Here is a 12,727-nt window from a genome sequence, read left to right on the forward strand (position 1 = left end):
ACTCAGAAATCCGCCTGCCTCTGCCTCCCGAGTGCTGGATTTCCTCTGTTTAATGGACAAGTTTTCTCCTTTATCAGACCTTCATTTACTGGCAGGCCATCTGCTTTACAGTGGGTTTCTGTAGAACTCTCCTCACTTACAGAATATCCCTTCACTTTGAAGAAAGAAATTACTTCCATTTTATAGAAATTCTTCTTTTTACAGAGGAACCTTAAAACTTAAAACAAACAAACGAACAAAAACCCAAACAAGTAAACAAACCCAAAGAGGTGGAAACAGGAAGATTGGGAGTTCAAGTTTGTTCTCGGAATAAATTTGAGGCCAGCTTGGGCTACTGAGACCCTGTTTCAAAAACAAAACAAAACAAAACAAAACAAGCAGGAAGTTAAAGGAGGACTGCAGTACACACCTCTAAACCCACTGCTTAGAAGGCTGAGGCAGGGGAATTACCTTGAGTTTGAAGTTAGCCTTGGCTACAAAGTGAGTTATAAACAAGCTTGGCCTATATGATGAGCCTCTGTCTCATAAATGCAAAGCAAAAATAAAAATCAAAGAGACCTTTTTATAGAACCTGTTCTGCAGGAGGACACGGAAGCTCCTTAGGAGGCTCCTTGCTCTCCAGATGCCTCCCACTTTCTGAAGGTGCCTTTGCACTGCTGAAATCACCCCATTTTTGCCAAACCTTTATAGTCAGAAGATGAGTAGACTTCAGAGAATGGTTGGGCTCCCCTTGGGGTTCGTGCAAAGAACACATTTCACAGAGCTTTGTGCTTGGATTCCGAAGGAACATCTACTAGTCCGAGCCAGGTCTGGATGTAGTCTTACCCTGAAGGTGGGCTGAGACGGTGAAGCTGCAGCTCATTCGTGCTCAGGAGACAGGTGGGAAGAGTGAGGGTAGCTGTACCTTCAGCCCTTGCTTTCTCCCCCAGTCCGAGAGACCATCCTCTTTCCCCGCCGACCTAGTTTCCCAAAAGTTCTTTCCTTTTTGCTGTTGTTCTTTCTTCTTCTCCACTCCCTCTGTTCTCTGTTGCTACCCAACTGCAACCTCAGAAATTCCAGCTGTCCCAGCCAGTCCCCCTCTTAAGGGAAGGCTGCATCATCCTAGAGGAGGCCTGACTGCTGGGGTTATGGGTGGCTCCCCCCACCTCTCACTATTTTCTCACAATGAACAGCACACACACATATAGTGCCCCAAATTTGCAAATGGGAAAATGAGCCCAGAGCTGTGGAGCTTTTGGTCCCAGGTCATCAGAGAGTTAACAGCCAAGGCTGGTCTGCAGCTCTCATAGTTGTTTTGAGATTAAGCCAAGGCTACAGCTGGGAGAAGGGAGACAGGATGCTGCTGGCCAGGGAAGGAGGGAGAGCTGGCAGCTGAACTTTCCAGAAAGAGATGCAGGAGAAGCAGGGTCAGGTTCCAGTGAGAATGGGCCAGAGGAGGAGTTTTTGTCTTCAAATTCAGCTAGACGCTGAACCTGCTCTGTCATATAAACCCAGAAACATGTCCTCCGGGTATCTGCCAAACAGGCACATGTCAAAATCAGAAGCAATATCTTGAATAATTTTACTATATTTTCTGTTTTTTGCAAATTTCCTACAGTGTATTTTGATCATATTCATCCCACTTCCCCTGACTTCTCCCAGATCCATCCCACTTCCCTACCAACCCAACTTTATGTCCTTTTTTTTTTTTTTTAGCCCCATCAAGTGCAGTTTGTGCTGCCAATATATTCTTAGATATGTGGCCTTTCACCGGAGCATGGTTGATCTACCAGTGACTATACTCTAAAACAAAACTGACTCTTCCTCTCCCAGCAGCTACCAAATTGCCAATAGCTACTCATCTAGGGATGGGACCTGGGACGTGGTACCCACCTCCTCTCTTCACAATGGGATTTTGTCTGACTTGTTCAGGTCTCTTGTGTGCTGTCACAACTAACTACTATGATTTCCTATATATAACTTTCCTTCTGTCTCGAGACTAACAATGTTTTCTTATCACTATTCACTATCTCTGGCTCTAAAAATATTTCTGCCCTTTCTGTTACAATGATCCCTGAGCCCTGGGAGGAAGGTCTGTGATGTATGTGTATCATACCCATTCATCCCTCCCTTCCTGAGCATCCCACACTCTCTTAGTCTCTGCACCTTGACCAGTTGTGGGTCTCTGTGTTAATCACCATCTGCTAAAACTTAGAAGCTTCTTTGATGGGTGTCAATAGGTGGGGTAATCTGTGGGCACATTCACCATGCATCAGGAGTCAGTTTAATACCAAGTCAAGTTATTCTGTCCTATGCCTTGATGTCCCATGCTCAATCCTAATTTAACCCTCCAGCTTCCATTATTCCCCTTTAGCCCTTTATGTCACTTCCATTGAAAGCTCCCTGCCATGGCTTCTTACTAATTTACCAACCACTATGGGTATTCCAAATGGAACTCCCATATCTAAAGATTTCAAGCTAACACTCAGAAATGAGAGAAAACATTCAACATTTATCTTTCTGGTTCTGGGGTATCTTACTCAGAATGATTGTTTCTAGCTCCACTCGGTTACCTGGGAAGTTCATAATTCCTTTTTTTCTTTTCTCATTTCTTAAGACATGGTTTCTTTGTGTAGCCTTGGCTGTCCTAGAACTCACTATGTAAACCACTGGCCTCAAACACACAGAGATTCACCTGGCTCTGCCTCCCAAGTGCTGAGATGAAAAGCATGTGCCACCACCGCAAAAGCACCAATTTCATTTTTCTTAATAGCCGAATAATATTCCATTGTGTAAAAGTACTACATGTTTATCCATTCATCAGTGATGGGCATCTAGGCTGCTTCCATTTATTGGCTATTGTGAATAGAATGTCAATGAGCACGGAGCAACAGGTACCTCTATAGTAAGATATAGAATCCTTTGGGTATAGGGCTGAGAGTGATAAAGCTGGATCATGTGGTTGATCTGTTTCTACATTTTTGAGGAACCTTCATACTGATTTCCATAGTGGCCTCACCAGTGTGTTCTCCTACCATCAGGGAATAAGTATTCTCCTTTCCCCACATCTGTGCCAGCAGGTAGGTTCTCAATTCTAGTCCCATTGATTGATTAGTGTGTCTGTTTTTATACTAGTACTGTGCTGTTTTCATTACTATACTTTTGTAGTATATTGCTGTTTCTTGAGCTGGAGCTCAGTAGTAAAGTTCTTGCCTAGTATGTGCTAGTTACAGCATTATAGCACACATACAATCTCCCTCTCCCTCCCTTTCCCTCTCCTTCTCTCCCTTCCTCCCTCCCCCTAAACTAACCAACCAAAAATCCATTGCCCTTACAGCCAGCCGAGGGCTTAGAGGTTGTTGAGGTAAAGTAAGAGAGTGTATATCTCACTTTTACATCTGAGCTTAGGAGTATCTGGAAACTCTAGGATGCTCAGGGTGTGCTTCCTGTCGTTGCTATGAGCTGTGGGAGTACCGTAGTGGTTGGGTTATGCATGTTGTGCTGAGCACACTGCATACTGATAGGATACATCATGGTGGCTCTGTGGTTCTCTTTGGGTCTTTGAGGGCTGTGCACAGTTGGCATGTGGTACGGGGTGTTAGAAGATTTATGATGACTGTGTGTGAGAGAAACAACAGGGACTCTGGTAGACCCAGAGGTAGAAGGAGCAGTGCTGGTAGAGAGCCTTCAGAGCCTTCATGGGGGTGTGGGTGGGTATATTTGTGTCAGCAAATGTTTTAAATTAATTATCAACCATAAGAAAAATAGTCTGGAGCAAACCAATTTAGGATCTAGGTGGGTGGGATGGATGGGGAAATAGGAAGTACTGTGGTTTTTAGAAAGGAGGAAGTGGGTCCTACTCTAGTAGCTCCCTTGAGGGCAGGAACGAGATTTTCTGTTTCTGCACAGAATCTAGCAGCTGCAAAATATAGTTCACTTACTAAACACAACTGAGGGAAACCCAAGAGTTGAGCAGGGCTATAAAGGACCACTGAGATCTAGTGAAGATGTTTATATTTATGGGTAGAAGGGAGTTATGGAAAGTTCCTCTGGTAGGTTGTGTGATCTGTCTATAAGAAGATTCCACCAAGAAAGAGTAAGCCCTGGGGTAAAGGGAGTCACTGAAGATAACAGGAGACAATGGGAAGAAGGGATCTACAGAAGTAGAAGGCAGGGCTCTTGGATCTTCTTCCCTTCAGTGGGACCTTATCGTGGCCATCTCCAGACTCCTGAACTGAAACCCTGCTGTCCTGTGGGCAGGGTTGTGGGTATCCTTTTTACTAGTCACAATTTCTTTCTTTCTTTCTTTCTCTCTCTCTCTCTCTCTCTTTCTTTCTTTCTTTCTTTCTTTCTTTCTTTCTTTCTCTCTCTCTCTCTCTCTCTCTCTCTTTCTGTCTTTCTTTCTTTCTTTCTTTCTTTCTTTCTTTCTTTCTTTCTTTCTTTCTTTCTTTCTTTTTTTTTCGAGACAGGGTTTCTCTGTGTAGCCNTTTCTTTCTTTCTTTTTTTTTCGAGACAGGGTTTCTCTGTGTAGCCCTGGCTGTCCTGGCACTCACTTTGTAGACCAGGCTGGACTCGAACTCAGAAATCCGCCTGCCTCTGCCTCCCGAGTGCTGGGATTAAAGGCGTGCGCCACCATGCCCGGCTCTACAATTTCTTTTTTATGACACTAGTGTCCTCTCCTGTCTCTTGTGGCTTTCCTTTGGAAAGCAGGGTTAGGTTTAGTCTACCTGAGAGTCAGCTATTTCCTTGTGTGATTGTGGGCTAGTCACCAAGTCTTTCTTTGTCTTCATCTCTTCACAAGAAACTGGACAGAGTATCCCTGCCCACCTCATCTGGGACTCCAGGGTATCCCTGAATCTCAACTTCACTCAGTCTGTTCTACAGGACTGCTTATAAGGAGGCAGAGACTAGAGAGGTAGCCTATGTGTCTCCTATAGGAGTGTCAGGTGGATAAGGAGAATCCAGAATGGGCCAGGGCAGAGCCTTAGAGAATGGTAGGCCACACCAGTCTGAGAAGCAGGGGAATAGAAGAACAGAAGCCCAACCCCCTCACAAGAGTCCTGCTGCCTAGCTGTTGGCCTGGTGGGGAGGATTTACTTAGGGCAGCTTACCTGCTTTGAGGTGTTAAGGGCTGGAAAGCAGATAGAGAGCCCCTGGGACCATGATACCTGTGTATGTCTACGAAGCGTGCATGGCAGTGTGTTTGGCCTTGTTCAGCAACTCTTTGGCCACAACTTTCTCTGGCTGTGTGTCCTTGCAACTATGTCTACACCTGTACCACCCTCCAGGTGATTCATCCTCCTCAATCCTATGCCCAGAGAGGACAGGGCAGGGCCAGCCAAGATGTGCTGAGCTGGGCAGGATAAACAGCTCTACTGGGCCAGAGGTGAGAAGAAGAATACTCTTGCTATGCAGGCTGGGCTCTGCCTGCTCAGGTAGGAAGGCACAGGAGGAAACTTCATCCAAAGCCAGGTACAAGGTAGAAGAAACCCACTGGGGCCAGGATCTAGAGCACATGTTCCCTCAGGCTGGGAAGGGTCTGTATCCAGGATAAGGCCAGGAGTTCATGGAAGCTGGGTTCCCTCTACAACTAGGAGAACCCTGCAACTCTTTCTGCTGGTGTCATCTGGTGAGCAAGGGTATGGATGTCTCTATATGTAAAGACAGCATATGACAGCATTGTTTAGAGCAGGAAGAGACATGTGTCCTGTTGTTTTGTATCTGTGTTTGTCTATATCCTTGAGCTAAGACCCTCAGATGCCATGGTTATGTTTGTTGCAAGATCGTGATATAATCAATCATGAAATGTGCCTGATTTGGGTCCATGTTTCTAGGTATGTAGTGGCTTATGACTTTACACTGTTTTGCTGTTGTATGTGGGATTTTTTTTTCCATAACCTGGTATAATGGATCCTGTGTGGCTGTGATCTTTATTTGTAACTATGCTTGTAGGCATTTAAAGGCATGTTAATGATATATATGAAAGTACATGATCCTGTAATATAAATGGAAAAATATCCTTTGTAACTTTGTGTGCTTGAACAATATATGGTGGTATATAAAGTTATATTATGGTATGTGTTATATTGTGGTTAAGTGACTTTGTGTAAGAACTAACATTTGTGTTTTTTATATCTTTATGATTGTGTTTCATCTTATCTTTTTTTTTTTTAGACAGGGTTTCTCTTTGTAACAACCCTGGCTGTCTTGGAACTCACTCTGTAGACCAGGCTGGCCTCAGACTCATAGAGATCTGCCTGCCTCTGTCTCCCAATTAAAAGTGTGCACCACCATTGACCCCCCGCTTGACCTTATTATAGATGATTTCAATGCTGTGTAATCATATGTGGAATTGTATCTGCTGGTCTGTGAACTTGTATGTGCCCAGGCTTTCAGGAGGGTGAAGACATGTGCTTAGATGTTTGAATTTGTGTGACCTGGCAGTTGTGTGAAGCACTATAAATTCCATGTGCTCTTGTGTCTTTGGGGACCCATTTGTGACTGTCCACTTAAGAGACTGTGACATAAAGTAAAAGCCTTGAGATGAGATGCCACGTGGCTGTGGCACATCATGCTCTCCTTGTAGCTGTGGGACTTGTTATTTGTTTATTTGTGTTCAGTGGGTTTTTAGTTTGTAGCCCAGGCTGACTTTGAACTCATTGTCCTTCTGCTTCAGCTTCCCAAGTGCTAGGCTCATAGGCCCATACTGTGCCTGGTGCTCTGGGAGTTCTTGACTAGTGCTTGCTCCATCGTCCTCACCTTATTACAAGCACCTCTCCGTACACAGTGCTTTTCATGGCCTCTTTCACCACAGAAAAGTTGAGCAGCTTGTATTCTGAATACTGGTCGGGAGGGTGGGGAGGTGTTAGGTGGATGTTGAAATAGAGGAAGGTAAACAAATTAGTAAGACACTGGGATTTTAAAGAGAAAAATGTTTGCTTATAAAATATAGTTCCACCAGTGTGCAATGTGTGCACATAGTGGGACTGGCACCTAAGCCTTGCAAATGCTAAACAAGTGCTCCATCATCAGCTAACTCCCTAGTTCCTAGTTTCATCATTTCTTCTAAAGACACTTAGCTGTACAAAATTGTAGACAACAAAGTTCAGATGTTTTTTAGGGCTTTAAGAAATGGGATAAAGGGGGCTGGTGAGATGGCTCAGTGGGTAAGAGCACCCGACTGCTCTTCCGAAGGTCCAGAGTTCAACTCCCAGCAACCACATGGTGGCTCACAACCATCCGTAACGAGATCTGGCACCCTCTTCTGGAGTGTCTGAAGACAGCTACAGTGTACTTATATATAATAAATAAATAAATCTTAAAAAAAAAGAATAATTAAAAAAAAAAAAGAAATGGGATAAAGATGACAGGAATGGTAATTTATGCCTATAATCCTGGCACTGTGGAGGCTGAAGCAAGATTGTCATGAATTTGAGTCTAGCCTATGCTACACAGTGAGATCTTGATTAAAAAACAAACAAAACAATTAATAGACTGAAGAATGGCTGTATAAACCACAGCTCCAGGTATGTGTGTGTGTGAACTTTAGGCTAGTCACGTCTATCCTCCACCTAGTTGAAATCCAGCGTTTGCTTTAAGTCCTTAATTACTTACTGACAGACATGGGATCAATATAGTAATCACAGAGAATTATAACTTCTTGATGAAAATAGCCAATCTCCACCTTGGGCCTGACTTTCTGGCTAAAGCCTGGAAGAGAGGCTTAGGCTTTAGGCAAAACCATGTGGCTAGCACAGGACTCAAAGGAGCCTAGCCCTAGATACCAGCTAAGATATGCTACTTCTATTCTCCCTTGGGGTAAAATCAGTCAGTCACTTCATGTCTAGTCTCCCTTTCTACAGGACTGCACCAGGGAAACCGGATCCTGGTTAAAAGTTTGTCCCTTGACCCTGGCCAGAGCCTTGAGCCTCATCCAGAAGGTCCCCAACGGCTTCGCTCAGATCCAGGCCCTCCCACTGAAATCCCTGGCCCACGTCCTTCACCACTGAAGCGGGCACCGGGCCCAAAGCCACAGGGTAAGTGCTTCCATTAAGAGCAGAGAAATGGACCAGAGAGGTGTACAAAAGAAAAGGAGAAATTAATGCATGGCAGAAGAATAGGGAAGTGCCCTTATCTCAAAGGGCAGTGAGTGATACCTATCTAATGGGCAGAAAGGTGTTGCCTGTGGCTAATATAGCCTACTGAGATTTCACATCGGTCAGTCCTACTCTGTGCCTACCTCAGGCCAAAAAAAAAAAAAAAAAAAAATGGGATCTGATGCCCTCTTCTGGTGTGTCTGAAGAGAGCAACTTACTCATATACTTTTAAAAAAAAAAAAAAAAAAGCATGGCAGTCCATGCCTATACTGCCAACACTCAGGAGGTTGAGACAGGGTGGTTGCTGTGACTTTAAAGTCAGTCAGGGCTAGCTATGGTATTGTGAAAATAGGTATAGCCTGGTTATAATCACCTCGAAATCCAGTTCAGTGATATCTCTCCTCTCTTCTCCATCCATCACTCCAGTTCCCCCAAAGCCCAGCTACCTGCAGATGCCCCGGGTGCTTCCTCCTCCTGAGCCCATTCCTCCACCACCATCACGCCCTCTGCCTGCAGACCCTAGAGTGGCCAAGGGACTTGCCCCCAGAGCTGAGGCCAGCACTAGTTCTGCAGCAGTATCATCATTGATTGAGAAGTTTGAAAGGTGAGTCTTGTCCCCATAGGACCCTGTAAGGGAAGGGTGGATCTGGGACAGGAAGGGTTCTTGTAGAAGAGGCCTCTTGGTCATGCTCATACCCTGCCTCCATGTCTGTCCATCACCCACCTCAGAGAGCCTGTGATTGTTGCCTCGGATAGGCCAGCCCCTGGCCCCTGCCCAGTTCCCCCAGAGCCAGCCATGTTGCCACAGCCACCCCCACAGCCAACAGGGTCCCAGCTCCCTGAGGGTGAAGCTTCTCGCTGCCTGTTCCTGCTGGCTCCTGGGCCCCGGGATGGTGAGAAGGTGCCTAACCGGGACAGCGGCATTGACAGCATCAGCTCGCCATCCAACAGTGAAGAGACCTGCTTCGTCAGTGATGATGGGCCCCCCATCCACAGCCTCTGTCCTGGGCCCCCTGCCCTGGCTAGTATGCCAGTAGCTTTGGCAGACCCCCACCGGCCTGGCTCCCAGGAGGTTGACAGTGACCTGGAAGAGGAAGAGGAAGAAGAAGAGGAGGAAAAGGAAAGAGAAATTCCAGTGCCCCCAATGGAGAGACAGGAGTCTGTGGAGGTACTGACTTATGTGTTACCCAAGAGGCAGGACCATGCAGAGAAAGGAGGAGCTTGGCTTTTGTATTTGGTTCTTTCCCAGCTTGGTATTTCTCAAAACAGGCCGTTGCTTCCACTTAATCTATTTAGCACCTAGTATAGAACCCAAGTAGCAAAACTCTGCTCCTCTCCCAGATGACTGTGAACACCAAAATGGCCATTCCTCATTCTAAATGCCTGTTAGGAAGGTGGCTCCACTTTCTTCAGAGAACCACTAATGAACCTCAGTCTTTTCACAACCCAGTAGCTGAGTGACACTGAGGATGTCTCTTCCCTTTCCACTTCTCACTACAAGCCTCAGTTTCCTTGTTTGTATGCCAGAAACTCTTAACATGCCAGAGATACTTCTCAGCAACTGGAGGAGGGGCTCAGAGCCAGAGCCCCAAAGGAGCCTGAAGCTTTAGGTTGGGAACTCTTTCCATGCGTTGTCTAGCTAATGTTTCTTTAGAAGGAATCCTTGCACTCACGTAAGGTCTCAGCCAGGAGACCTGCTTTCCCAGAACTAAGCACAGCTGTGGGGACTGGGGCCAGGAGTACCGAGATGAAATGACACTCAGCAAGTGTGTAGCCTGCAAACAAGAAAGTGAGCCAGCAGGCATAATCTTAGACATTTTTGTACTTCTGTGCCTTTCTCACACCCCACGTACTCAGCAAGCCTTTGCTGACAGCGAGCTGAATGAGTGACTAAGTAGCTGGTATTTAGAGACTGTAATCTGCAGTCTGTTCTGTTTTTATTTATAGGAAATCTTTTAGGGTTGGGAGTGTAGGAAAATGTAGAGCATTTGCCTAACATACATGAACCCCCAAGTTTAATCCCCAACATTGCAAAAATTAAAATAAAAGAAATTTTCTTCATTACAAATGGACATAGGCCCTATTATTTGTCTTTATAATGGGGACTCTTAAATACAGAAATAATTCTCAGCAACTTACACATGTTAGTGAATGGTAGGTATACTAGGATTTGAATCCAGGAAGTTGGACTTCCTACTTCCCATGTTTAGCCACCAAACCATGCTCAATGAGTAGAGAAAGTAGACCAATGGGTGGTATATGACTGCCCATATGAGGAAGTTTGTATCTTCAGCATTGAGGGACAAACTTTATGAAGGATGCAACTACAGGAATCCTTCCTGGGTGATATTTATGCTTTATGAATCGGATCAGAGTTATCTGAGGGAGGAACTAAGGTTAGAGCATCATGTGCACTTAGAGGAGTCAGGCATGGTGACATTGCCTGGAGTCCAGCCACTGGGAAACTGATGTAGGACTATCACTTCAGTCCAAGTGTTTGAGGGCACTCTGAGAAACATAGCAATACCCGATAAATGAGTGAGAGGGTGGGGAAGGGAAGGAGAGAAGAAAAATGTACAGAAGGAGCTGGGGTTAAGGTAGAGATGATGTATCAAAGGTCACTTCTTCTTTACAGCTGACTGTGCAGCAGAAGGTGTTCCATATTGCCAATGAGCTCCTGCAAACTGAGAAGGCCTATGTTTCCAGGCTCCATCTCCTGGATCAGGTGAATGGCCCCTCTGGGGTCCCAGGACCCTAGGATGTGGTAGGTAGGTTCCATAGAGGAAATGAGGCCCTAAGCCTAACTCCACCATTAGGACCAGAATCCAGAAGTGGTAAGGTCTCTGGCTGGCCTTGAAGCCAGTTGTGATAATGTTCACAAGGTCAATCCTCATTCCTAACTCTTTTTTTTTTTTTTTTTTTTTTTTTTGGTGTTTTCGAGACAGGGTTTCTCTGTGTAGCCCTGGCTGTCCTGGCACTCACTTTGTAGACCAGGCTGGCCTCGAACTCAGAAATCCGCCTGCCTCTGCCTCCCGAGTGCTGGGACTAAAGGCGTGCGCCACCACGCCCGGCCTCATTCCTAACTCTTAACAGACATAAACCAACCCTGTGACTCTGACACTTCTGACTCTTCCCCTCGTCTTTAATGTATCCATCTTCATGGACCTCATTCTAACCTTGACTTTTTTCTTCACTCTGCATCCATTAGAATCCCTGAGGGTAGGGATCTTTATTTGTCTTTCATTGTTCCATCCTAGCCTCCAGGACAGTGCTTTATACACTAGACACACTCATAAACATTTGTTACAATAAAGGGATCTAATTCCAGCCTTCTCTCTAAACCTGAATCTGCTTCTGACCTTGCTCCAATCCTAACTTGCCATCATCCCAGTTCCTAATTCCAGCTCCTAATCTTGGTGACCTGCAATTCTCTAAATTCCCACCCTCCTTGGTCTCAAGACCAGCACTAATCTCAGAGGTCCACAGATAAATGCCTTTACCTGCTAGCTGCCCTTTCCCCAGCTAAGCTCTCATTTCAATTGGGCTGAGCACTCATGCCTTGCTCCACCAGGTATTCTGTGCCCGGCTGCTGGAAGAAGCTCGGAACCGCAGTTCATTCCCCGCAGATGTGGTCCACGGCATCTTCTCCAACATCTGCTCCATCTATTGCTTCCACCAGCAGTTCCTGCTGCCTGAGCTAGAGAAGCGCATGGAGGAATGGTAAGGGGCCTCAGAGCCAGTCTGCCTCTTCTGGCATCAACTTACATGCTAAGCCCAGATGTATTCAGAGAGTTTCATTCCTGGGCTGAAGATGTTGAGATGTAGCTCAGTGACAGAATTCTTGCCAAGAATATGCAAGGCCCTGGATTCCATCCCTGGCTTCATAAAAATAAGTTCAATCTTACCTACCTTCTTCTCTTCTGAATAAACAAAACCAACCAAACAAACCCAAAAAAAAAACAAAACCGCCCAATCTCTGCCTTCTTGGCCCTCCCAATCTAATGTGGAACACAAATGAAGGCCTAGAATGCTACAGCAGAATAGCAGAACCCTTGAGAGTGTGCGAAAGCTCATGAGATAGCTCAGTTGGTAGAGGTGCTTGCTGCTGGCAACCTGAATTCAAGCCCTGGAACCCACATAAAAATGGAAGAAAAGAAATGGCTCTATAAAGTTGTTCTTTCTCTTGCCCTACGACACCACCACCACCATCAAACTTAAGACAAGAGAAAGTGTTGAGATTTAGCTGTTCCAGTTGGATGCCTATAATTCTATCATTAGGGACTCTGTGGCAGATCAATGAATTTGAGGCCAGCCTAGACTGACATAGTGAGACTCTTGTCTTATTTTTTTAAAAAAGCTAGGTGGTGGTGGCTCAGGCCTTTAATCCTACTACTTGGGAGGCAGAAGCAAGAGGATCTCTAAGTTTGAGGCTAGCCTGGTCTACAGAGTGAGTTCCAGGACAGCCAGGGCTACACAGAGAGACTCTGTGTTAAAAATCAGATCCCCCCCCCAATAAATAAAAAGAATAAGTTTAAAAGCTAAACTGAAAGCCGGGCGTGGTGGCGCACGCCTTTAATCCCAGTACTCGGGAGGCAGAGGCAGGCAGATTTCTGAGTTCGAGGCCAGCCTGGTCTACAAAGTGAGTTCCAGGA

The 12,727-nt window shown here is 45.6% G+C and overlaps 1 protein-coding gene across 1 annotated transcript in view; it reads left to right on the top strand.

Moving 5' to 3' along the window:
* Fgd1 (FYVE, RhoGEF and PH domain containing 1) overlaps nucleotides 1-12,727 on the top strand; it is a 43,996-nt gene that overhangs the window by 12,614 nt on the left and 18,655 nt on the right. Inside the window, exons 3-7 of the mRNA XM_021153177.2 lie at nucleotides 7,842-8,015; nucleotides 8,502-8,679; nucleotides 8,805-9,243; nucleotides 10,711-10,800; nucleotides 11,647-11,795. Coding sequence (XP_021008836.1) covers nucleotides 7,842-8,015; nucleotides 8,502-8,679; nucleotides 8,805-9,243; nucleotides 10,711-10,800; nucleotides 11,647-11,795 — 1,030 coding nt within the window. The remainder of the gene's footprint in view (nucleotides 1-7,841; nucleotides 8,016-8,501; nucleotides 8,680-8,804; nucleotides 9,244-10,710; nucleotides 10,801-11,646; nucleotides 11,796-12,727) is intronic.

The sequence above is a fragment of the Mus caroli genome, chromosome X, assembly GCF_900094665.2.
Source record: "Mus caroli chromosome X, CAROLI_EIJ_v1.1, whole genome shotgun sequence".
Classification (NCBI taxonomy): Eukaryota; Metazoa; Chordata; class Mammalia; order Rodentia; family Muridae; genus Mus; species Mus caroli.